This window comes from Gouania willdenowi, chromosome 22 (genome assembly GCF_900634775.1).
Source record: "Gouania willdenowi chromosome 22, fGouWil2.1, whole genome shotgun sequence".
NCBI lineage: Eukaryota > Metazoa > Chordata > Actinopteri > Blenniiformes > Gobiesocidae > Gouania > Gouania willdenowi.
In genome coordinates, this window is record NC_041065.1 from 33,718,136 (window position 1) to 33,745,895 (window position 27,760).

Below are 27,760 nucleotides of genomic sequence, written 5' to 3' on the forward strand. Positions count from 1 at the left end.
AAAGTTGACAACCACTTATGTAGAAACTTAAAAAGGAAAAAATGACATTTTGCATAAATGAAACTTAATTTATTTTCCACTAAGGCATCTGTATAAAATAAAAGGTTTGTCAAAATCTACAATTCATTTTTAAATAAAATAACACCAATTAATTCAATTCAAAATGAATAGAATTGTCAGGCTTTAGGTATACATACTGTACATGTATGAACTCTAAACTGTGCCATGGTAACAACAGAATGAGTAGAAACCACAACATGAACCAAATAAAGTGTTGATCAGAAACAGCACGACTAAGAACATATACAGTAGATTATTTGATTTCATTTTTTGTACTTTCACAATGTTGATCATTTTAAAACAAAAATATATAGTTTACTCAGTAACGGTTGGGTGTAGAAATGTAATTAATTACTTTACTACTTTTAAAATGTAATTAAGTACAAGTAAAATGACTGATTTAGAAATAATAAAAAAAAGTCCAAGTACCCATAAAAGTAACTCAATTACAGTAATGTGTAATCAATTACGTTCACCTCTGCAAATGAGATTAGGAAAGGATAATGAAAGAATAAAGAGTGTAACTGTAGTGAAAGCACATTAACATGCAGCGTATGTCACTGTCCATGGTGCTGAAAGGATAATGTTCCACTTGGACAGAGAAAAAGAAGCAGAGATAAATCATAGATTTTATCCATTAGTTTTGTGTTGGACAGGAACACACGGTCAGAGTAACAAAGACGCCTAATATTAGACAATTAGCAGAAAAAACACATGCTACCATTTATTAGAAAACGCAGTTTTTAGATCATATTTCTATTTGAGATCAATATTTATTACTTTTGAAAGCCAATATAATACTTTATCAGCCTGAATTATGTTTTTATGGAGATCTTTGCCTAATTGAAGGAAAAACTTGTATTCCAATGACATAGCTTAAAATAGGGGTTCTCAACCTTGGGGTTAGGACCACATTTTGTCACCAGATGCCTTCCAGAAACTATGGATATATATTTTTTTAACAATTTTTTTTTACTTTTTTTTTGCAACTCCATCAAACTCACCATATTTTAACCACTTTTTCTTCCCATATTTTTGCTAATTTTAATGTATTTTTGCTACATTTCTCCCATTTCTGACACTTCTACATCACATTTTAATGACTTTTCTGTACATTTTTTCCACATTCCAGACATGTTCATCACTTATAAACCCTTTCTACCACTTTTACACCTAATGTCACACATGTTGACCCATTATTGTCTCTTTCCACAATGCTAATTGTTGCCAATTTGAAGTAATTGTTCCTACTTTTAAATTACATTACCCATTAAATGACATTAGTCCAGCAGACTGGACTATTGTAATGGTCTTCATCAAACATCTACAGCTGGTTCAGAACACATTAGTCCAGTTTTAAAGTCTTTACACTGGCTCCCAGTCAGCCTCAGAGGAGACTGTAAAGTTCTGCTGCTGGTTATAAATGTGTGAATGGGTTTGGTCCAGAATACATCAGTGAGATGCAGTGACGTGCCATCAAGGTAGGCAGTGCCTACCCATGGGTGAATTGATATTTTGATTATTTGTTTTAATTATAATAAAATTATAAATGATTTATTTTTCCATTTCCAATAGCCTACAGTACCTAGAAGTTTGAAAGTCTTAGCATTTTGTGCGTTTCATAGCCCAAATTACTAAACAGTGTTATTTCCTGGAACAGCTGCACAGTCTCACTCCGCTGTAAGGCAGAGGGAGGCCACGCCCCCTCCCAAAGGCACGTTGCTCCTCTGCCTCAGTTCCCATTGCGTGTTTTTACGTGTTTGCGCATGCGCAGTCAGTTCCCCAAGATGACAACCATTTACGTCCAAAGGCAGTGTAAAGAGCTGCCTTTGGACGTAACCGTGCTATGCTAAATGCTATACGTAAGTTCACAGTGCATTAGTGAATTGATATCACGGGACTGCTGCTGCTACGTTCTGTAGCTCGTGGGCGGGATAACACTACAGTCACGATGACAGCGCTAGAGACGATATAGAAACTTTATTTGAGGAAAAACGACAGTTTTTAAAAGATGGAGACCAACACCTGAGCTACCAGACCTTCAGCAAAGATAAGGTCAGAACATTGTTGGTACTTTCTACAGTGAATGGAACAAAAGGAAGGATTGACTTTGTGGATGCTCCTCACAGAGGATGTTCTAAGTTGTTGTTGTTGTCATTTTCTCCATGTTTCTGTGTTTCCAACACAAACAACAGATGTGCTGTCGTGTCATGAGATATATGTTGTTGGAGAGTATGGAGGCTATAGTAAATAGTTGTTTATGTTTCTTTATGGTGTTTATAATGTTGATTTTGTTAGATGATAAATACTTGTTCATGTGGATCTTATTGGGTTTTTTCTTTCTTATTATGAATTTTATATTTTGATAAGTGCATTGAGATGACTGTTGGAAATTGCTTTATACAAATAAAATTGATTTGAATTGAATTAACACTTGACAGCAGAAACATATGAAATTGTCATTGGTGGTCTGGATTTGCAGCGTGCCTACCCAACCCTAGTGGTCACGGCACGTCACTGGTGAGATGTTAGTCAGGTATGAACCCAGCAGGTCTCACAGATCTATGAACACAGGTCAGATAGTGGAGCCCAGAGCTCAAAGGTTTAAATGTTTTGTTGCCGACTTTAATGTTCTTATTGATTTTAACCTGTTGTCTGTTGCACTTTTTTATCATGTAAAGAACAATGAATGTCCTTGTGTATGAAATGCGCTATACAAATACATTTGCCTTGCAGTGGATATTATTCAGATGAATAAATAAATGTGTTTATCACAGATTCATAGAACAATAGACCATCATTTTACTGACTTTATGGATGGACCCCAAAAATCTCTCCTTTATTCCCCCTTATAGATGGTCCTGTCTCCACATGACTGTTCTTCAATGTTCATGTCTGTGTTCAACCACCTTCAGCTACAGTGGGGGTCCCTGCTCTATGGGACCTTTATTTTGAAAAGGTTGTCACTGTCTTAATATATATCTATGTTTTTTAAAGGGACGTTTTACAGCCAATATAATGAGTTTAATCTCATAACGCGGCGCAAAATAATCGACGCCAGGCGAGTTTAAAGAGGTTGGATCATTAACGCGCACACGCACGGACTCCTCGCGGTTAGTGTGTTTCTTTCCAGCAGAGAGAGAGACACACACACACACACACACACACACACACACACACACACACACACACACACACACACACACACACACACACACAGGGAAGCGGGGCGGCCGCTGCGCGCGCTCATCTCTCCGTCTCCATCCCGTGCGTCTTTTCCTGTTGACACCAAAAAAACTTTAGAGACGCGTTTGTCCGAACGTGCACGGACTGGAGCGCGTGAGCCACAGAAAGTCCGAGAAGAAGAAGAAAAGCAGCGGATCCGGGAGAACCAGCGGGAGCGATGCCATCTCCTGCCGCCGAACCGAACCCGAGCCCAGTCCTCGTCCTCGTCCTCGTGCTCGGTCGCGTGTCGGAGCTTCAGCTTGGTCATGGTCATGGTGTCTCCTCCTGGACTCTGGACCTCCTGCCTCAGCCTCATGGTGCTTGTCCTGTCCACCACCCTGTGCTCCACAGAGCCTTGTTCCCCTCTTTCCAAGCCGTGCCAGATCCTGTCCCGCATCGGTCACACCGTGCGCCTCGGTGCGCTCCTGCCCACCCGGCAGCCGGCACGGATCCAAAACGCGCTCAACCGCGCCCTGGCGAGCCTCCGGCACCAAGGTGGAGGGTCGGACTCCACCACAACCAGCTCCCAGCCCGCCCCGCTGCCGCTGCTGCCCTACAACCTCAGCCTGGAGATGGTGGCGCGGTCCCCCGCGGGAGGGGACCCGGAGTCCTGGTCCGTTAGTGCCTGTCAGGAGCTGGTGGTGCGGGGGGTCACCGCCGTGCTCGCCTTCCCCCGCTCCAGGGAAGAGCTGATCCAGGTGGAGTTCCTGTCCTCATTCCTGCAGATTCCCTTCATCTCCATCTTGGAGGACACGGAGCCTCTGGTGACCAAGGTAAGGTTCATGGTCCTGGTTGTGGTCCTCTGTGGGACTGCAGTAGTGCACCTGTGGAGGTCTTTAAGATCTACAAAAAATAAGAAAAACACCAAACTCACATCATTTACACATTTATTTAAATTATTGTGAAACTCTGACAACCAATCATATTCCTCTGAAGCTGCACAACCAACAAACCTTTGACTCAAAGGTTCAACCTGAGCTATGAACCAAAATAAACATCAATATTGTTTCTCAAAATGACAATATACGATATAAATCTATAAAGTCTGACCAGAAAGAACATTCTGGGTTAAATTTTCTGATGCAAAATGCCACACATTTATTAACAAACAGCTATAGAGCACCGAAATGAACCGAATAAAATATAAACGCTTGGCCTAAAACCAAATATCAAATGCGGTTGTTTTTCAGTATTTTTTTTAAATAGTGCATAAATAACCTAGAATACATTTTTAGACATGTTTTTTTGAAAGAAAGTAATTTTTTATTGAATATTGTCACATTTTTTAAATATTCCAGTAGCTTTTGCTTTTCATAAAAAAGCACAACAAAGTTTTTCATTTATATTAACCCTTCAAATAAAACAAAATATGCATCCAAAAATAACTAAAGTGCATTATGATAATAAATGATTTTCTAATGGTTTATCTACAGTGATAAACATCATTTAGCCTCATTCAGAGGAACAAAGTGTAAAAAGTTATGCTTCCTTCCTTATTATTACATATTTTATAAAAAGTCAGATTTAAACAGGACAGTTGGATTTTACCCACGTTGGCAGGTGACGTCACCTAACACGCCTCCTAGAATGTTAGCTCCTCCCTCTCCAACTATCTAACAGCTAAAACAAACACTGCTGTTTAATATAGAATATATATTATACTTTATTACCATATATGTAAATACAAACTGCACTACTTTTTCTGCTGCTGATCGTGTTGGGAGTCACTGCTTGGAGCCACGGACCCATTGTTTACACACATCAGCTGTTAGCTAATGCTAATGCTACACCAGTCTATGCAGTGAGCCCTGGTGTAGTGTAAGGAGGAAATGATGAGGACGTTTATAGATTCATGGCTCACAGCGCTAACAACAAACTCTGTTGTGGAAATGGACGTTTTCCAACTTTTACGTGATGACGGAGAGCGGTAAGGAGAGAGTCTGGATGTGTTTGTGTGTGGACAGGAGGAGGAGCTGCTGCTGGCTCTGCAGCAACGCACACACACTTTTCTGACTCAAAATCACTGCACGTTGTTTGATGCGTCACACGTTACTATTCGGTCTTGCTTTTAACTCACTAAACCGAAGGCGGCTTTTTTTTGCAATATTTGGTTGAATATATTCGGTGGCCAAATATTCGGTGCATCCCTACAAACAGCTGATCAATATGTGACACGTTTGGCTTTTTCTGCTCTAAGGGACAGCATGTGTGAGTGAGTTCTATCGTGTGGCTTGTTTGGGGGTCTGGGTTACGCACTTTGTGGGCCACAGATGTTATTTTCTACATTATTGTACCCTAGTTTACACTAATACGTATACATAAAATACATAATATTAAGAATAGTAAGAATTTTGAGTATTTTCAACCAGTTTAACGTTAAAAATGACTGAAATCATGTAATAAAAGCACCAGGAGTGTTGACTTTCATTTATGCAATGATTCATATTTTTTCTGTAATTTTTACTTTCTCCTGCAGACTGAATTGGATGCTGACAAGGGTCGGAATAACCGTCCTATTATCCTTAAATATAAACACATTTTATGCCTCCAGCAAATGATTGTTGACCAAGTTTTAGTGTCAGACACTTTGTTTATTTGTTGAATACATAAATAAACCTTTAATAATGAAAACTTGACCCATTCTCTAGCGCCACCATCAGGACAAACTTATACATTAGAATTCTTTTTGAATTAATTTTTTATTTATTTTTTTTAATGAGAAACTTTGAATGGGGTCAAATATTACAAACACATTTTACCCTTGGGGTCAATCTGACCCCATGAATATTTGCCTCCAGAAAATCATTTACAAAAATTTGTTGACCAAGTTTTAATTTTTGTTGAATACATGACCCCAAACTTTTAAATTACAATTAATTTATCTTGAATAGTTTTCATGCAAATATTTTCTAATTTGTGGTTCACAAGTTTTACACAGCTAAAACAGCTTGGGGTCAGATTGACCCCAGAGGAACACTGCGTTCATCACATTAAAAAGAAAATATCATGTTAGGTTTATGTCTAAGTAGACCTCAAATATTACTAACACGTTTTACCCCTGGGGTCAATCTGACCCCAGGGATGTTTGCTTCCAAAAAATGATTGTCAGAAAATCGTTGACCAAGTTTTTTGTGTCAGACACTTTATTTTATTTGTTGAATACCAACATAACACCAAACTTCTCACTTAGAATTACTTTAATAACTGTTATTCTTTGAATGATAAACATTGAATGGGGTCAAATTGACCCCATGTTTAATAGGAGGGTTAAAGACTGAGTGAGGCCCTGAACATGGATGTTTCATATCTGCTAACTCACTGTATTAGACTGAACACTCAGGGAAAGTGTGTGTGTGTGTGTGTGTGTGTGTGTGTGTGTGTGTGCGTGTGTGTGCGTGTGTGTGTGTGTGTGTGTGTGTGTGTGTGTGTGTGTGTGTGTGTGTGTGTGCGCGTGTGTGCATAATGGATGTATGTAGATGGTGTTTGGCACCTTTCTGATGAAATCATTCAAACGGCGATGTTGATAGATGGATTTCTGGTTGTGAGGACGTGGCTCTGGTTGATCAAGCTATTAATGCAATTAAGACATTATATACGTGTGTGTGTGTGTGTGTGTACAAATGAGCTCAGCAATAAACATGTGCTGCTTTGTGTCATGCTAGTATTCCCATCAGCAGGAAAAGTCAGTGCCAGTCACTCCTCACTGCAGCTCCGGTCCAATCCGCCTCCAACTGAGCAGCCAAATGCTCTGACACACACACACACACACACACACACACACACACACACACACACACACACACACACACACACACACACACACACACACACACACACACACACACACACACACACACACACACACAGGTTGATCTCACAGGCAGCATTAAGACTGAAAGAAGCAGATTTCTCTCTTTTTTTCACGCTGAAATCTTTATCCATTGTTTCTAGAGGGAGACAATATAAAAAATAGAATTAAATATATAGACCTTCTCCAGGTTCGTGCCAACCACAATGTGTGTAACATATACAATAATGCAAAAATGATTAGTAACATAATTGATATGGTTGACTACAAAATTTTGCGTTGGCGCGTCGTTTAATAAAGTCCAGCGTCCAGAATACGGGTAAACGTGCATGTTCTCACTCATTCACGCTCCTAAGGGATTAAATGCTTCTTAAATATAGCAGATATTATAAATATCATATACCATCTGAAAGCTTAGAATCTTCAGTTTTTAACCATATAAACCATTCTAAGACACAACCATCACAGTAAACACACTCAATTATTTTGTCAAACTGAATCCAAATATTCCATCAAAAATGGTTGAAAATCTTCCTCAGATATTCAATAAACCAACGAATCCCAACATTTAGTTCAAAACACAGTGAAACTGCTGTAAAAAAAAAATCAAACATAACGTCATATTTACAAGAATAAAGCAGCTCCGCCCTGATTTCTTCTTCGTCTTTTTTTTTTTTTTTTTTAATCTCTGAGGCTGAACTGTGTCATTAAAAATCACCATTTTTAGATTAATGTTGGAATTCATAATAAAATCTTTCTGCTTCATTTTTTGCTGCAGTTCCATACATGACCTGCTGGGGGCAGTGTCACTTCATTTACATTGTGAAGAAGAATTGGGTCCTGACCCCATGGTTGAGAATAGGGCTGAACGTTTCAATATTGCGATTTTCATATGCGATAATTTTTTCAAGGGCCTCTTGTCATTTCAGATTTATTTAAACTTGAAATAAATACACATTTTAAAGCACAGATTACAACAATAAAGCAAACAAATCTGTGGCGTCAACATATTTAACTAACGTAACATTTTATGAAACATGTAAATATGTGGACTGCATTTCTTAACAAGACAGGACAAGAAAAAAATGCAGCCTTTGCGATTAAAAATTGCGATAATATCCCAAATGCAATTAATCGTTCAGCCCTAGTTCAGAACCCCTGCCATAATCAATTGATACTACGGTTTTACAAAAGCACAATCCAGATGAAACTGTGGTAATAGAGGAACCATTAAGATCAGTCTCAAACCAAGATATACATTTTTGAAATTTTGTCAGTGACGCAAGATTGGAATTTTTCTGTTTTTCAAACTGATCCAGAATCAGTGTATTGAACTGCATCCCCTCCAAACTGTAATGGAGTCTTACATGGTTACATTTTCCTCAAAATGTGTGGAGTACTTTTGATGTAATCCTGCTAATGGTCACACAGTGATTAAAACAACAGAAGAACCAACCTAAAGTCTCAAAGGTTTGGGACCATTTTACTGAAAACTTGAGGTAGAACTAACATCTGTGACATGAAACTAACAGTAAAATGTTAGAATTAAAGCAGCAGAAAACTATTTTATTAAAAACATTTTAACATGGTTGAAAGGAAGCCAATGGTCACATGACTGGGGCGACAAAAAAAACCTTGTATTTTTAAAAGAATAAATTAATTTATATATGTTTTGTACAGTCTCTGTTTTATGGCACTTAATGTATATAAAATAGAAATGTTTAAAGAATGTGTAATGCTAATGCTATGCTCCCCCAGCAAAACTCTATGTATGTCTTTGCATCTTTCTGTCAATAGACGGTTTCTTCGATTCCACTAAAGCTTCTATGAATAAAAAGTCACAGCACCTGACGAAGGTGGCGGCGACGGCTCGACGACAAGCACGAGAAACAGAATCAGTGATAAGAACAGATTGGAACGGTTGGATTTAGAAAGAGAAAAGCTGTGGGGTTTCTTTTCCTTCTGTCAGACAATCACTTTTTTATCTTTGATTTATTTTTCTTCCCTGAGCTTTTTGTAGTTGTCTCCTTAAGAGTCCTCTTTAGGTAAATCAAAACATGGTTTTTCTAACAGTTTTTATTTGTGCAACACAAAAACTATCCAGCCGGATAATTTTCTTCCAAAGTTGTCTTTGTTCATTTATTGATGGCGTTCTTCTTCTCTGCAACAGGCCACAGTGTTAGGTTGTCAAGTAGCAGCAGAAGAAGCAGAATTGGAACTAGAAGTTGTTTGTTTTTTATGTTTTCTGATGAGTGAACGGAAAAAAACAAGTGACAGAAACAGAAAAATAATCAGGGGACAATCTGAGCAAACACAGACATGAGTAGAGAGCGTAAAAACACGGCTCTGATCAAATAAAAACAAGGAAGAAATGCGGTAAATTGGTTTTTTGATACATTTATTCAAGTCAGTTCAGCAAATAAAACACGTGATTGGTTGTTTCATTCTGCAGCTTCTGTGTGTTCCTGGATTTATAAGTGGCGAAAATGTCTAGAAAGAGGAAAAAATGTGCTGAAATCTGGTGAAAAGAGGTTAAAAGTGACAATAATGGGTCAACATATAGACATTAGGTATAAAAGTGGTAGAAAGGGTTTATAAGTGCTGAACATGTCTGGAAAGTGGAAAAAATGTGTAGAAAAGTCATTAAAATGTGATGTAGAAGTGTCAGAAATGGAGAAATGTAACAAAAATACATTAAAAGGAACAAAAATATGACAAGAAAAAGTGATGAAAACAGGGTTTGGTGGAGTTAATTGACTAAAAACTGTTTTTACCACCTGAGAAATATCTCTAAAGTGAGGTATTTATTATTAAAATCAGATCTAGAACTGGTCATACACACATTTATATCATCTCGTATTGACTACTGTAATTCTGTTTTTACTTGTTTTAATAAGTCGACCCTAAACAGACTCCAGATCGTTCAGACGCTGCTGTCAGACTTTTAACTGGTGCTTCTAGAACATCCCACATCACCTCCATTCTAGCTACTCTGCACTGGCTTCCAGTTAAGTTTCACATAGAATATAAAATATTAGTTCTCACATTCCGAGCATTACATGGTCAGACCCCTAAATATATCTCAGACTTGTTGTACCCCTACTCATCAGGGCGATGCCTTCAGTCTTCAGACCAGGGTCTCCTAAAGAACTAAATGTAAAACCAGAGGAGACCTGGTGTTCCAGACTCTGGAATAACCTGCACCAGTCTCTCAGGGAGCTCAACTGTGTGGTCACTTTTAAAAACTGCTGAAGACTTTACTTTACAGTAAAGTTTTTAGTTACTGGATTTTAATTTTTATTTATCCTTTAATGTTGCTGTTCTTATGATATTTATTCACTCTTGTTTTATTATTTTATTGTGTTGCACTTGTACTTTTATCACAACTCTGTACAGCACTTTGTGATTTTATCTGTAAAAAGCGTTTTATAAATAAACTACTTACTTAGAAAGGGCAAAAATAAGCAAAAATAGCCTGAAATTGTTCAAAAAATATTCCTAGTTTATTGGAGGCATCTGGGGACCACCTTCCAGTGGACACAAATGGGAATTTTATCAGTGATACAAGATGAGGATTTTTCCATGTTCTGAGGTTTATTTTTTGTTAAAAGTTTGGTTAAAATCCAGCGAATAAATAAACAAAGTAAAACATTTCCATTTCAGGAAACAAATTCTGTATTATTCGTCCATATTCTACGATTACGAGGAGTAAAAGAACTGGTAGAGACAGAAATGACATACTGTATATACTGTATATATGGTGTGAATAGATGAAGTTTTGTTTGATAAAAGGAAAATGTTTGAAATGACCTCTGTTGTGGTTCTGGAACATTTCCACCATTTAAAACCATGATCTCAGCATAAAAAGCTAACGGCAGATATCCGCTATGATGACTTGCTGATATAGACTTGTATTGATTAGTCAGCTATAAAAGTATACAAGCTTGAAATAGTCGATGCAATGTGTTGTTGTCAAAGCTGAATGTGTTCCAGTAAAAAAGGCTGGTGAGATTTGTTATAAAGAATAGAGGAGGGGACACAGAGGGCAGCGGTGAGAGGGTCACTGAGGAACCAGTCGCTACAAACGTGGAGCCCAGCACCGTGTTGATAGTCCCACCACAACAACACGCCAAACAATCCTAATTAAAAATGCTATTTACGTCTTTGCATCAGAATGCAGCAGAGCTCCAGAGACGAGGAAGGAAAACAAACGGCCAATCCAAGAAATTCTCTGGATTCTGTCACAGATTGATCCAAACGAGGAGGGTCTATTTGTTTGTGTTTGCAGGGAGAAGATTTACCATTGGGGTGGTTTTTAATTCCCTGCAGCGCTTTGGGAATTAAGCCCATGTTTTTTTGTAACAAACGGATCCCGTCCCTGGACAAGAGAGAAACGAGAAAGAGAGAGAGACCTGCAAATGGATTAGGACCCCTGCTGTTAACACCCCCCCCCCCCCCCCACCCCCCCCCCCCCCCCCCCCCCCCCCCCCCCCCCCCCCCCCCCCCCCCCCCCCCCCCCAAGCTGTCAGTTATATTTGACACTTTTTAAATATCACAACAATAACGGGCGACTTGTTGAGTGTGATTTCCATAAAACTTCAAAAAACTGTTCAAGGTTAAAAATAAGTCCAAAGAATTCCAACATTTTCATTTGAGAAATAACTGAGCTCATTATTATTATTATTATTATTATTATTATTATTATTATTATTATTATTATTATTAGTAAATACTGATAAATACACAATACTCAATTTTTCACTTATCTCGAAAAACAGACACGAAACAATTAATGTTTTTTTCTCCAACATGTTATGGAAAAGTCTCACGTGCATGTTTTGGGAATATTTTTTTACTGGAAATGGGTCAAGTTGGCGTTTTGTGGAGATTTAGAGACGCAAAAAAACGGACATTAAAAAACAAATTGTGGTTGTGAAATGAAAAATGTTTTTCTCTTTATTTAAAATGAGGCCCCGACATGTTCCGGAAAAGTCTCCAATGTTTAGGAACAATATTACACATTTACACACTATTTTTACTTGGCGTCTCCTGGATGCAAATTTTCAGTGATCGCAAAAAAAACTGGCTGAAAAAACATAATTCTGGTTCTGAAAGTAGAATATCATTGTTTTTTTTTCTTCTCTTTATTTAAAATCAGGTTCCAAAATGCTACGGAAATGTTTCACATGGATCTTTTGGGACAATATTATACCTTTTCGTGCTAGAAAGTGTCACAAATGGACAAATATGTTCAATTACGCTCATAATCCTGTTCAAATGCTCTTAACTTTGCCTTTGCTACGTAATCTTGAGTGATTTCAGCGTGACATCACAATTTAGTCAACGATCTGAAGCATATAAAATGTAGAATTGACAGTAGTGACTGTATTTACACTGTTTAGCATGTTCGGTATGATTTGAGGAAGTGTAATAGCGAGTAAAGTCATTTACAGCAATAATCTGGTTTAAAATCTCTCTACATGTAACGGATGGACTAGTGATCGTGAATGATGTGTGTTTTGAATGTGTTGGTTCAGATTAATATGACTGCATTCATATGTGAAAAGGCTCTGGTACAAAGATGGTGTATTAGCTGAACAGGTGACCAGTTTATCTGGTGACACGTCACAGCTGAAGCTTCTCTAATCACACAGGTTTTATGCAAAACATGAGGCTGAGACAAAATGTGGCCCCAATTTTGTGCGTACAATGGCTTCAAAGATATCTGAAAGTGAAGAAAAACTTCAAAAACAAAATAACAGTAACAATTAAATGATGTCAGTCATAAATATTGAAAACGGCAACTGAAAAATATATAGAAAGACTCCAGAAATATGAAAAATGACTCCAAAATCACAAGACAGTGATAAAGCTACACAAAATGACCTTAAAATATAAAAAAAACAAGAAAAATACACCAACTGACAGCAATAATATAAAAAAATGACAGGTAAAATACACTAAGACAACAATAAAAATACACAAGACAATAGATGCTGAAAATCATTCACAATATAAACAGAAATACATTATTCACAGATTTCAGGAAGTTTAATAACTAGTAAAGTCACCTAAACAGGAACAAAACAATGGAACGGATAAAAAAAAAAATAGATTTTTTTGGTGAAATTTTAATGCAGAAAATCCGAGGCCTCAGAGATTGTTTTGGTGGATATTTTTCAGACTACCTCAAACATCAGGCTAGACAGCTGCTGTCATCATCATGGAAATATTTCTCACCAACTCGTCTGTACAGTTGTCAAAAGTATTCTGGTGTCACGGCAACGGCAGGAAAACATTGTTTCCAGGGTGAAGACAAAGGCGTCGTCAGTCACACTGAGCTCTGGGACTCAGAGAGGAAGGAGGAAGTACTTATTGCTAGCGAGCTACTTTAGCTAATTAGAAGCAGTGTGTGACCCTTAACTGTAAATCTCTCTCAGTCATCGGTGGCAGGCAGCGAGGAAGAGGAAGAGGAGGAAGAGGAAGAGGAAGAACAGAAGGAAAGAAAGGGAGGAAATGGAATTATTGTTCAGGGAACTGAGGGCGTAGGGAAAGAGTGAAACTGTTCGTCAGTAGATTTTGATGAAATATGTGGAAGAAGAAGAATTTATCATATTTAACATTCTCAAAAAGAAGAAACTTAAATTGGTTCCAAAAAGTGAATGGATTGTTTTTCCAATGGCCGTCCTGTCAGTGTGTTGGGCTGTGATGGAAATAGTAATGGAGTCATTAGAAATAAGTTGTTTGTCCAATTTCACAAACGTGTGCAATTAGAAAGAAAATGTGTGATTTCTAGTAGAGGAAAGATGGATTTATAAGAGCCGAAAATGTCTAGAAAGAGGAAAAAATGTGATGAAATCTGGTGAAAAGTGACAATAATAGGTCAACATACAGTATGTGACATTAGGTGTAAAAGTGGTAGAAATGGTTTATAAGTGATGAACATGTGTAGAGAAGTCATTAAAATGTGATGTAGAAGTGTCAGAAATGTGAGAAATGTAGCAAAAATACATTAAAAGGATCAAAAATATGGAAAGAAAAAGTGATAAAAATAGATTAAAATATGGTGAGTTTGGTGAAGTTGTAGAAAAAAGGTAAAAATAAGCAAAAATGAGCTGAAATTGTTCAAAAAAAAATTCCTAGTTTCTTGAAGGCATCTGGCGACCCCTTCAAGGGTCTCCTGACCCCAAGGTTGAGAACCACTGCCCTAAACTGGTAGAGACAGAAATGACACATTATGGTGTGAACAGATAATATTGTTTTGTTGAATAAAAGGGAAAAGTTTAGGACCTTAAGGGGAATTAGAATTGTTAAATTGTTCAGTAGTAGATTTTGATTAAATATAAAAAGAAAAATTGACGTTATTTAAAAAAAAAAATTGAAAATAAACTTAAATTGGTTCCAAAAAATAAATGGGATTATTTTCCTGATGGATGAATGTGATGAGATGTGATATTAATGTAGTTATTATCAATACGTTGTTTGTCCAGTTTGCAAACATGTAATCATAAAGTAAACATCTATGATTGAATTTCTATGTTTTTAATGTGTTTGGGGTTTTTAACGCCACATCCAAACACAAACTATTGTGAAATTGCTGATAATATCAGCAGAGTTATATTTAGTGGATCATGATTCCTGTTTGGGTGGGGGGGGGGGGGGGGGGGGGGGGGGGTACATACAAGGGGTGTTAAACATGCGGCCCGTGGACCAGAACCAGCCTATCCAATCTGGTCCCACCAAATTAATTTGCCAGATATAATAATTAGGAAAAGAACGTAATTAAAAGTCTTAATTTGACCACCAGGGGGTGCAATTATGGGTAATTAGGTGAGTCATTTAACCCATAGATATAATAATATTAACCTCGATAATTCATCGGGGGTCGCGGGGGTCTGCCGGTGCCAATTTCCGGCTCTCATTGGGCCCCGGGCGGGGGTACACCCTGGACAGGGCGCCAGTCCAAACCTCGATAATATTATTTCAAATAAATTTGCTGATGCGAAAAGCCACAGACACATTTATTAACGAACAACTGATCAATATGAGACACTTTGGACTTTTTCACCATTAATGGACAGCACGTGTGAGTGAGTTCTGTAGTGTGGAAAGAAGCCATCTGAGCTTTTCATGTTCTGAGAAGTTAAAGCAGCGACTCCTCGTGATACAAAATAAGCTAAAAATCATTTATACAGTATATGTCTGTGTGATATTGTAGTTTTCTATATCGCAAAATAGAAAACTCGATATATCTTGAATCTCCATATATCACCCAGCCCTAGTACACATATACAGTATATATATATATTTATATATGTATGGTGAATGGTTTCTGTGTCAGTATTATATGGCATTGATTGTTTATTCATATTATAGTTTTCAAAGGGTTAATAAATGGATATTTTGTTATTTTCAGTGAGGAAATATAGGAAAAATGAAAGATATAGGATCAGATAAGTTTATAGTTTTACATTTATGTAAACTAAGATGCGTACAAATCTAAAGATGAAAGATACTGTTTTTTTGACTGTTTTTGAAGTCGTCATACATGATAGAAATAAAGAAAAGAATCAAATCAAAATGCATTTATTCATTTTTTTATGAGAATAGAATACTTCAATAAATGTCAACGTAACATATCAATAATTCCTGGCACCGACCCAAAGACATACATTTACAGACATATTTAATCCTTACAGTTATGGCCTGTAAATAATCTCCATAAAGCAATAATGTATTGGATCTTGATTTAAATAATATTGTTTGTTCTCGTTTCTTCCAACATTAAGTTTGACATGTTATTATAACATATTACACTGACTATTTAATCTTGTTTTTAAACATGCGTTCCTTCTGCCCTCGTACATTTGTTGTGTAATTTTAATGAATTATTAATCAGAGCTTGTGTTGTGAGTTATGACTGAACTTAAACCAACGTTAGTTCATTGTCTTTTGTTTGTGTCACGTTGCTTTATTTCACCACAGATACAAACTCGTAAAGTCGTGTAATTCCTCATAAATACATTGTTACTGTAAGAGTTGTTATTATTATTATTTTTGTCCTGTAACTCCTCCAGGGACAATGTCTAGGATGTGCAGTCGACCTTTTTTGGAGCCAAAATGTGAAGGTCAAGGTCGTGTCAAGTGTTAAAAACCAAAATGTTCTACATATCTGAATATTTATCGTACAAGTTTGATTCTTATATTTATGAAAAGCTCACGTGGTGTATTTTATTTTATCAAAGGGGTCAAAGTTCATGAGACGTGGCCACTGTTATAATGTGTGACCTTGACTTTTGCTCAATGTCATAGTTAACGTCAAGGTCAGTCTTCTGTTTTTCCTGCATTATTACTTTCAATTTAATTAGTAAAAATAACAAATCCAGATACAGATTGTTATTTTTGCCAATTTTCATTTGCCAAATCCGTAATGATCTTGTTAATACAGGTCTTAATTAGTTCTATTACTGGTTTTATGTGTTTGTGTGTTGGTAGAACCTTTATTGTTCTCATTAGAAACAACTTTCAACCGTGCCATCCATCCACTCGACGTTCTTTTATTAAGTAACTTACTTTTAATTACTCACCTCATTCTGCTTTGTGAAATTAAGATTAGTACAGTAGGAAAAAAAAGAAAAACTCAATTTGCCACTTTCAATGAAATGACATTTTAATCCTGGGACCCTGCTGAATAAGACACAATGTGGCGCTGGGCTAGTGTGTTCTCTGAGGACACACACACACACACACACACACACACACACACTGTTGCGTACCTGCACAGAAACACTTCCTGCGTGTGCGTCCACTGCCTGCTACGCTAAAGGCTATTAAGCCTAATGAGGCTTTAAAAGACCCTGTTTTCTCTGCTACGATGATGGGGATTTGTAGCCCCGCCCACAGTGGAATAAACGAGTGGGGAAAAGCTCGTGTCTAACCACAGCTATGAGCTCAAAAAACCCAGTGAGTTTTGGGAGAAGAAGGAACGTGGCGCTATGCAAACAGCTCAAAGCTCTTTCTTTATTAGGGCCATGATGACAGTTCAGTGGCGTTTTGACTGAGCCAGATTAATTGAGCGGAGCTGAAACAGCGAAATGTGTATTATACCACAATGATTGTGCCACTGTTTGAGTGAACGCTCGTTGGCTCGTGTGGTTTTTTTTTTAATCGCCTGTGGTTGAATCAAACACGTCTCCAGGAGATCTGCAACAATTCAGTGTTTCTGTGGAAAGTAAAGGAGGAGGAGGAGGAGATGTAGTGATTCACAGACACGTGTTGGATAGAAGAGATCAGGAACAAAAGGAGGAATCGGTTGGAAGCACATCCAGAAAGGTCACAATTCTACTGAATCACAGGAAGGAGAGTTGGATGTGTGTGTGTGTGTGTGTGTGTGTGAGGAACACTCTAAAGAGAGGCAAAGGTTGGAAACAGGAAGAGGATAAAGGAACAAATCCTCTGAGATTCTTTAGGAACCAGATGAGAATAATGTCAGGGGACGAAGGAAGAAGAAGAAGAACAGAGAAAGATAACGGAAAGCACAAGTAGAGGTGTTCCCTCTAAGGCACGGGTTCTCAACCTGGGGTTGTGAGACACTGGGAGGGGTCTCCAGATGCCTTCAAGAAACTAAGAATATTTTATGAACAATTTGAGCTCATTTTTCCTTATTTTTACCATTTTTCTGCAACTACACTAAACTCACCATATTTTAACCTGTTTTCATCACTTTTTATTGCCATATTTTAATGTATTTTTTAGGGATGTCCTTTTTCACCGATATCACAGCCTTGCGTATCGGCCGATAACGATATTGATCCGATAAGATATCAGCACGAATCATACATACCTTTATGACTTATTTTGTAGTGTGGAACATTATAAAAGACTTGATTAAGTGATGTTAGTCACACAGACAATAATAATCAATAACAGTATGTTAATGTGTGTGAACCACTGTCATCTATAGATAGACGTGCTAGAGTGGAACATTTGATCAGAGAGCTTATATCAGTGATTTTAGATGCATCAGATAAAAACTGATATTGTTTTTCTGGCTGATATCAGACCAATATCTGATCAATATCTGATCGTTTCACCTCTATCAGGATTTTCAATGCATTTATGAGTCGTTATTGAATCGTCACGTGTGGAATCGTGATTATTCTAACGATCGATGAAGGAGGGAAGGGACAGATGGAGCAACAGGGAGTGAAAGTCGGGGATGGTGGAGGGACCGAATGGATGGTGGCGTTGAACAAAGTGAAGGATTCTGGGACGTGTGTGAGTTTGATGGAAGCGTTTCTTTTTAATCTAAACTCAGCTGTTCATTAGAGGATCAGTGAGTGATAACTCTGTGATTGAAAAACAGCTGCACGTTAGCATCTGTGCATGAGTGTAGATAAGACAAGGACACACACACACACACACACACACACACAGTGTTTTCTACAGCTTCCATATCTCAAACCTTCCACCAGTGACGTGAATGCATTTCAACGCTGGGTTTTTTGTGCACTCGTGAGAATTTGTGTTATTGTGTAACAATATGTAGCAACTGAGGCAGAACAGCAGAGGAACGGGCCAGGTGGGCTGTGGTGATAAGGGCAGAGCTGCTGTTCCACAGCCTCCCATAGGTGCAGGTGAGAGGTGAAAGACACAGCTGCTGATGGGCTTTTAAACAGATGCTGAAAGACGACGGTGACACATATGTGAGTGAGCGCCAACGCCACAGGTTAGCCAAACGCCCCCCAAGGCGATGAGAGGAGGTGGGAACAAAAATATACAAAGAACAGGGACGGAACCTTAGTTTTAGTTAGAAAGGGCAAAAAGTAAGTAAGATGATTTTGGGCGATGAAGAAAAGAGGGCGAGCTGGTAAAAGAAGATTTAATGTAACAAAGACATAAAACAGACGGAAAAGAACATATTTCATGTTCTGACACAGAAAAAGTTATTTCACCTGTTTTTTATTCAAACTCAGGCCCTAAAATGACACAGAAATGCCTCACATGCATGTTTTGGGACAATATCACACATTCATAAGTAGTGCAGCTGATACTGTGACATGGTTATTTATTTACATGTACGTGCACTAGGGCTGTAACCATTCGTTTTAGAAACTTTTTGAATCACAATTCCTTATTTAATTTAGAACGATTCAGTGAATTAAAATCCCTGATACTGTACGGTACAGGTTCAGCTTTCATACATTCCTGATGTTTGTTGTAAGGAAATCGTCTATAAATTGATAAACATAAACAAGTAAACAATATTTAATGGCAAATATTAAGTATTAGGTTTACCTGATCAGCTGCTTGGTTTTTACACCACAAAATAATACAATATTAATATCACAAATGAAGGTTAAATGTGGGTTGAACCTGATAATACTGGCTTCTGCAGCGCTAACGCTAACGAGCTAATGCTACACAGATGATAACGTTTTAAAAAACATCAAATCTGCTGTGATTAAATCTCTCGCGTTATTTTCTTGTATCGTTACAATCGATTGATTACATTTTAAAACCATTTGGGATCAATCATAGGAATATAAGTCATTTCTTTGATCTAATGGATGAATCGTTCATGTTGTGGGACAATGACACATTCATAAGCTTTTTTTTTTTTTACAGGAAAACAGGAGATTGAATTTCTAGAAAGTGTGACAGAACCAGACGTTTGGGTCGTGTTTAGTCATAATTTCTATTGTTTTACACGCGCTGGAGGCTGTGTGTGGTTTATACTGTAAGTGGTCAGGATCAGGGAAAACGTCTAAATGATCATGAGTAAGATGCACAAATGGAGGTTGAGGAGGTGAATCATCTGAATGATGTTTGAAAAAAACGACTCAGTGTGCGTGTGCACAGATTTAAATAAAGTAACTGGTTCAGGCCTCGTCGGGTTTATTGGACAAATAATTATGTCCAAAATCACGTAAAGATGAATAATGGAAGTGAGAGATATTAGTTCTGTGGGTGATGATCATTATTCTACTTTAATGTTGGAGTTTAAAGCAGAATGCGTCACATTGACACGTGTCTTGTTTACAGGTGAGTTAATTACAGTGAGACGTTTTTGGCTGATTTGCTTCCTCTGGAGGTTGTATTCATTTAAAAACTGACAATCATCATTATGATTAAATGTAATTTAAACACAGGAAATGTTTCCGCGTGGGAGGAAATCAATCTAAATTAGCACGTTGGATGTTCTCTGAGTGGAGTTGAACGCTCAAGGCAACTCTGGGCGAGAGAAAAAACTCCACCAATGTAATGGAGAAAATCATCACATGAATAGTGAAGCTTAGTGTGATGAAGGATTATCAGCTTCAAATATGACATTGGAATGAAGAATGTGGTGAGATCAAAGAATGAGTGAGGTATGTAGATGAATATGATAATGTAGAACATGAACTGCATTGATATTTGTGACCTGAGCTCAGCAGGGAGCAGGTGGGATGTGAGCGAGCATGCACGAGCAGAATGAGCAGCTCACCGAGGACTTTAGTGCACGTGTGTGATTGACAGGCTTTGACTGGCCTGCATGTGTTAGCTACAAGGATTAGCCTTGTTTTGGACTTTTTTATGGTGGGCGTTTGTCAAAGCTTTAGTTTGAAGGTTTACGGCTCGTTTTTAGCCTCACAATCAAACGCTCGCTTTGGGAAATCCCTTCTTTTAAATGTCTTCACCACTGAGTCACATTCTAAATTATTCTACACGTTATTTTAACACCTCACGACTGCCTGTGACTCACTGCTCAGTATATTTAGAGCCACTGAATCCTCAAAGATCATTCCTGGTTTTAATAGAAATAAAATGAGTTAAAAGTGACCAAAAATGATGTCGAAATGGGATTTTAAAAATCACAGAAATTGGTTAAAAGTTGCGATTTAGAGTGGCCAAAAACGGACAGAAAAGTGGCTAAAAAAGGGTTAAAAGTGTAAAATTTTAAACAAGTAGTAGGAACAATCGGTTTGAACTGGCAAAATATGGGCATGAAAAAGCGGGAATGTGGTTAAATTGGCAAATATAAGCTTGACATTTGGTGAAAAGAAGTTAAAAGTGACAATAATGGATCAACATATGTGACATTATGTGTAAAAGTGGTAGAAATAGTTTATAAGTGATGAACATGTCTGGAAAGTGGAAAAAATGTGAAGAAAAGTCATTAAAATGTGATGTAGAAGTGTCAGAAATGGGAGAAATGTAGCAAAAATACATTAAAAGGAGCAAAAATATGGCTCAGATTGTTTCGAAAATATTCTTAGTTTCTTGAAGGCATCTGGCGACCCCCTCCCAGTGTATTGTGACCCCAAATGGGGTCCTGACCCCAACGTTGAGAACCCCTGCTGTGGACAGATGCATAGAATAATGATAAAGTGAAATCACTGGGAACAAACTAGAACCTTCTTTAAATCTCAGTAAGAATGAAGTAAAAACACTTCTATGTATCCGCCTACAGAACTCCACATCCCACAATGCAATGCACCAAACTTTTTCAACAACTATAAGAGAGTTTTTACAGTGGAAATTAAAACTAACTTACGAGCAACAATTTCAACCTTTAGATTTTCTATGAAACAAATGATGTATTTATTGATCTTTGAGGTCTACACACTGTAAAAACAATGTTCGCCCTGAAATCACACAGGATTTGACTTCTGTCTGTTTACTAAAGTTGCTCCATGCGGTGGAAAAAACGTTTGTAAATTTATTCTAAAAATTGCCATTAAGGGTTTATTCTGTGGCTTTTTTCTTCTCATCGCTTATTTTTGACAATCCTGTCTCTTTATTCACTCGTTAACGGTGGAAAATTGTGTATAAATGTGACACTTTTCCTTAACATGCATGTGATGATGTCTTTAGTGACGTCTCTGCTTGATTTTGTTTAAAATAAATGAATACAAATATTTTAAAAATAATAAAAAAAGATGTTAATTTATCATTCAGGAAGTAAATTCAGTATTTTCTGTCTGTTTTCTATGAAAACACTTATGTTTGACTTAAATCAGAAAGTCTTTTTCTTTTTAAAGATTAAAAACATGATTTTCATGCTTGTCGTCTATAAATGATCATTCTGCTAATAACTAGTGTAAACTTTGATCCCAGTGAATAAATAATGAAGGAATAAATACATGAATGACTGAACAAAACAGCGGGAAGACGTTTTTTTTATTTTTAAAGTAGCGTCAGATTTTTTTTCTTTTTAAAAATCAATTGTGTGAAACATAATGTGGTGAGTTATGGATTGCTGAGGTGGCACAAAGAGAAGCAACAGATAACGTTAATGGTCTCTTGTCTGTTCAGCTGATGTCGGAATAATTACTTTGCAAATTCCATCCCTGAGATCTGAGATAATTATACAGTATATCCACAAACACCACAGAACAAAGTCATATCTGCTTTTTAGAACTATTATCTCATAACTGCTCATTTTTATTTGATTTCATAAAGTTACAAAGTGAAAATGTTTTAGTTTTAATGAATTAATAAAACATTCTATAACTCACAAACTCGCACAACTAAAAAATGCATAAAATAACAGAAAAATACACAACACAACACTAAGGGTACACTAAAACAGCAAAAATACACAATAAACAGCTACAGTACACTAAATAACTCCTACACATTTACAGACAAATACACAGAAAATATATCTGAATCATAAATAAACCAGAATCACAAAGAAAAACAAGAAATGAAATGAGAACAAAGTAAAAAACTTCTCAAATGTCAGAAATGTGACGTTTTACAGTGTAGTTTATTTATTGGAGGCTTTTCATTGTTTCTTTGAACTCGTCGAGAGTTTTTACTTCTTTTGTGTTTTTGGAGTTTTTTTGTGAACTTTTTGTTGTCGTTTTGTGCGTTTTTCTTGTATTTTGGTCATTGTTTGCATTTTGTGTATCTGTGTTGTTCGTTTTATGTGTTTTATTATTATTTCTGTATTTTTTCTGTGTTTTTGGAGTCATTTCATGTCACTTAGATTTTTTGTATTTACTATTTTGTCATTTTGTCTTGTTTTTGCATTTTTTATTCATAGTTTTGTGTATTTTTTAAAAAAAATCTTTTGTGTGTTTTGGTTTTTACTGTGTGGACTGTTATTTAGTGTGTAATTAGTCATTTTGTGATTTTGTGTTATTTTATAATCTGTTGTGTGTTTTGTATTGTTATTTTGTGTGTTTTGAGTTGTGTATTATTATTGGTCTTCATATTCCTTACAACTTCTTGAATTACAATTTTTTAGTTTAGTTTTGTTTTTGAACAACATTCGGTCGTCGCCAGTTTGATATGTGTGCTTTAAAACGTTTATGACATTCACATGATGACAAATTAATACTCATCATCATCATCATCATCATCATCATCTGGTTTGGATTATTTGATGATTCAGGAACACTTTCCCTTCATTGTTTTTAGTTAATAATTAAAGCCCCTCCCCCTTTGCCTTTGTGTGCAGGCAGTAAAATACACACGTGTGTTCACCTAGAAATGACAGTGACACACACACGGGTATGAACACACACATCCATCATTGTGTGTGTGTGTGTGTGTGTGTGTGTGTGTGTGTGTGTGTGTGTGTGTGTGTGTGTGTGTGTGTGTGTGTGTGTGTGTGTGTGAGAGAACTCCGTCTATAAAACAGAACATGAGATAAAGTCAGATAATAATAAGTCAGGCTCAGTGGAACCATCTGATATTCATAACTACAAACATCAACACATAAATGCACTTTATGATGTAACCGTGTAGAGATGATACGAGCACTGGAAACCTCAGCGACCAATGACGGATGAAGATTGGAATAAAAACACAAAAACATCAATTACCGTGTGTTTTCTTTCACTACAGACGACACGTCGTCCTCCAAAATAAAACACAAACACTGGTTTCTCACAAAACGGCAAAGAAAGTGTTATTGATGTCACATGATGATGATTCACATCAGATTAAAGACCCTTTAGAGCATTAATACGATGTAGTGTTTTTGGTGACATTCAGGTGCTAATCTATGAATCTAGATAATTATATCCTGGATTAATCTCCGTTAGCTGGCTTCAACTAACCAAACATTCCCTGTCAGAGAGAAGCTGTCCTATGAAGGTCGATAACAGCATGCTAATTTTAGTCAAGTGTTTTCAGCCTGAGTGCGTGCACGCTCACATGAAAGAGGAAGCTGCTGATACTGTTAATGCGTAAAAGTGTGAGATTATTTATGATTTTAATCTATAGGATGATAAACGCACAGCGCTCTGGAGTTAAACTTTATTACAGCACACACATGTTTCTATTCAGGTAGATCTATTTATCACACACTTTGTTTACTGTAGTATGTTCCTGATGATGCTGTCAGCCTCACTATAACGTAGGAATGAATTAATAAATAAATTAATTAATGACTTCACCTGTCCGTGCATACGTAGACACAGGTTTCATCAGCTGACTGTAGATCAGTCCATCAGATATAAATCTATATCTTTCTCTATTGAGGTCATCAGTAGATGAAAGGATTAACTAATCCATTAATAATCAGAGTCAGATCTCCACCAACCAGGATCATCTAACAATGGGCAGGTTGTTTTCTAAGAGATCTGATTAGTCAGGAGGCGGGGCTTTAGTACTCGCTAACATCCAAGCCAGAACAAAACCTGCTCCCAACCAGGTTAGTCGTTCAGCATAAGTTACCATGGTGATTCAGCTCCATAAGACGTTAGCGAGCTTCATAGTCCAGCACACACTGATTAAATCTCGGAAGTTAGCGCGATACTCTAGCGTCATAGCATACTCCCTTAGTGTATCCGTCTGTCATTTTTAGTGTTTTGAGAGTTATTTGGTGTATTCTCATTTTCTGTGTGTGTTTATTTCTTGTCATTTGGTCTGTTTTCATGTTTTCATGTTTTTATGTTTTTGCTTTTGTTATTTTCTATTTTACTGTTAGTTTTGTGTTTTTTGTTGTAATTTTGTGTGTTTACTTTTTGTGGCCACACCAAAGTAGACCACTGGCCACGTGTAGCCCCCTGACCGCCAGTTGCCTATTTCTACTGCTCTGTAATGATGAAAATAACGTCTGCACTTAAGTCGCACAATAGTTTACATCCTTTGTTGCCTGTGGCCTGCATTTAACCTCTATTTACTGTGGGTTGTGTTAACGCTGAATTGATTAAATAATAACAATAAAAACACTTTGAAAGAATGATTGTGTTGCCAGGAGCTCGAGTTAGAAAAGAAGCACCTGTTTGGACTAAAGAGGACAATCGCTACTAGCTAAACTTCACATTTCTGCGCTAACTTTGTGTCTGAAGGCAGTAGTTTAATAAAAACTAATCTCACTAGTCATGGCTGTGCTCATTAAACCAGATCTAAGAAGGATTTGGTGCAACACAAACACATGAAAAGTGTTGTGTTGTAAAAAAGCAAATCAATTATTTTTTTTAAATAAGTTCTTCACAACCTCTGGCAAGAAATTAGTTTGTTTTCATGAAGTTTTTTAATTGTAAAAAAGGGAAACGGAAATATTATCTTTTTTGTATAATTAAATACATTTTATTCATAGTTTAAGACTTATTTACTCCATTGATCAGCTACACTTGTTAAATGTATTTATTGCATGTTATTTTATTGTTGTAGTTTTAATGGTGACCTTGGGTACGATGAGTCATCACTAATTAAAATGTATTATTATTATTGCAGAAATAGGTCTAAGTCTAATTTTTGAATGACTCCAAAAACACAGATTACAGTAGAGTGCAGAGAAAAACCACAAAAACAACAAAAATGCACAAAATGAGAGAAGAACATGAAAAAAAAAAAATTACAATATACCCCAAAAATCACACACAATTTGTCACACATTTGATACACAAACGGAGGTAGAAACATATACAATACAGGGCAACAAAAATGTCTTCAAAAATATAAAAAAAATCACAAAACACACAATGGGAATTTTTTTTTTAAATGATGACAAAAATGCACAAAATGACAGGAAAAAAATGCAAAAAAAGAAAACAACACACAACAATGCCTCCAAAAACAACAAAAATACATGAAATTACTCCAAAAACACCTGAAAGTACACAGGGACATTAAAAACACACAAAAATGTCCTCAAAAACCCTAAAAAATATACAAAAATACATAAAATGAAAGAAAAACATATAAAAAATGAAACTAAAACCCTGAAAATGGCAAAAAAAAAATCCACAGCTAAAGGAAAAACCACTCCACAAAATGAGTCCAAAAACACACACAAAGCAATATACACACTGTTGTGTCCTGTGTTAATGCTCTGATTGGTCATTATTCTAATGCTGACATGAATGTAGATCATGTGACCCTCAGATCACATGAACATGTGTTTCCAGTGTCTGTATTATAGTATCTGGTCTATAGAGTGGACTAACCCACTAACTCCATTAAATCCCAGTCTGTCGCTGTGTGTGCAGCACTAGGCGGTAGTTTCTGACAGTAGAGTGAGCCGAGAGCGCCGTGCATTGAGGCGTGCAGGTGAAATGGTCTGTTAGAAAAGATCCTTTCTCACCAGGAAATGTGGTCAGAATGGTTGGGTGGAGGTGGGTGGAGGTGGGTGGAGGTGGGTGAGCCGAGGGCCGCTTGTCAACTGCAAATTGGACAAGAAAAGCAAGATGTCAATTTTTGATGATCTGTCAGAAAAGAAGTGGATCAAAGTCTGTGTTCAGAAATATGCAGGAAAACATGAGCAATGATAAAGTGATGTACAGTATAATATTTGTGTTTACAGCAGACATAAAAATTACTCCAAAAAGAAATAAAATAATAGAAAACTACAGAAGAAAAAGTTATGCAAAATGACCATAGAAAAATGGAAAAAATAGACACAAAGGACAACAAAAATACATAAAATGACTCCAAAAACCCACTGGATAACTGCAAATAAATGATGGAAAAATACACTAAAATGATGCCAAAAACTAACAAATTTACACGTAACGTAAAAAACAACGAAAGCACATAAAATAATTAAACAAAGAAATAACAAAAAAAAACAACATAAATGACACGCAAAGCAATAAAAATACACAGAATATGATTCAGAATATTTCACAAAAACACAAGACAATAAATTACAAAAATGCAAAAGCCCCAAAAAATACATAAATACACAAAATTACTCAAACATTACAGAAAATATACAAAATTAACACAAAATATACAAAAATGGCAAAACAGTCAGAAAATATACAAAACAATACATAAAAAGATTAAAAAAATTTCTAAAAGAAAATGGACAAAACAAAAAAAAAAACATAAAAAAGAGCAAAAACACACAAGCAAAGAAAATGACTCCAGAAACCAACTGGATGACTACAAATAAATTATGGAATAATACACAAAACTCATAAGACAAAAAAACACATAAAGGAATAAAACAAAGCCATAACAAGAAATACACAAAATAATAACATAAATTACACTCAATAAAATACACAGAATATGACACAAAAAAATGACAAAAACGCAATGAAAATAGAAATATAATAGAAATACAAAAATGCACAAAAAAATAGAAAATAGACAAAACAACAACATAAACACAAAAAGATACAAAAATGTTCAGAAAAGAAGAAACTACTCATGCTCTGATTGGTCATTATTCTAATGCTGACATAAATGTTGATCATGTGACCATCAGATCAGATA

At 36.6% G+C, this 27,760-nt stretch overlaps 1 protein-coding gene across 1 annotated transcript in view; it reads left to right on the plus strand.

The window, feature by feature from the left end:
- Positions 1 to 3,599: 3,599 nt before the first annotated feature.
- grin3ba (glutamate receptor, ionotropic, N-methyl-D-aspartate 3Ba) overlaps positions 3,600 to 27,760 on the plus strand; it is a 127,890-nt gene continuing 103,729 nt past the window's right edge. The window contains exons 1-2 of the mRNA XM_028437193.1: positions 3,600 to 4,058; positions 13,534 to 13,638. Of these exons, the coding sequence (XP_028292994.1) occupies positions 3,600 to 4,058; positions 13,534 to 13,638 (564 nt within the window). The remainder of the gene's footprint in view (positions 4,059 to 13,533; positions 13,639 to 27,760) is intronic.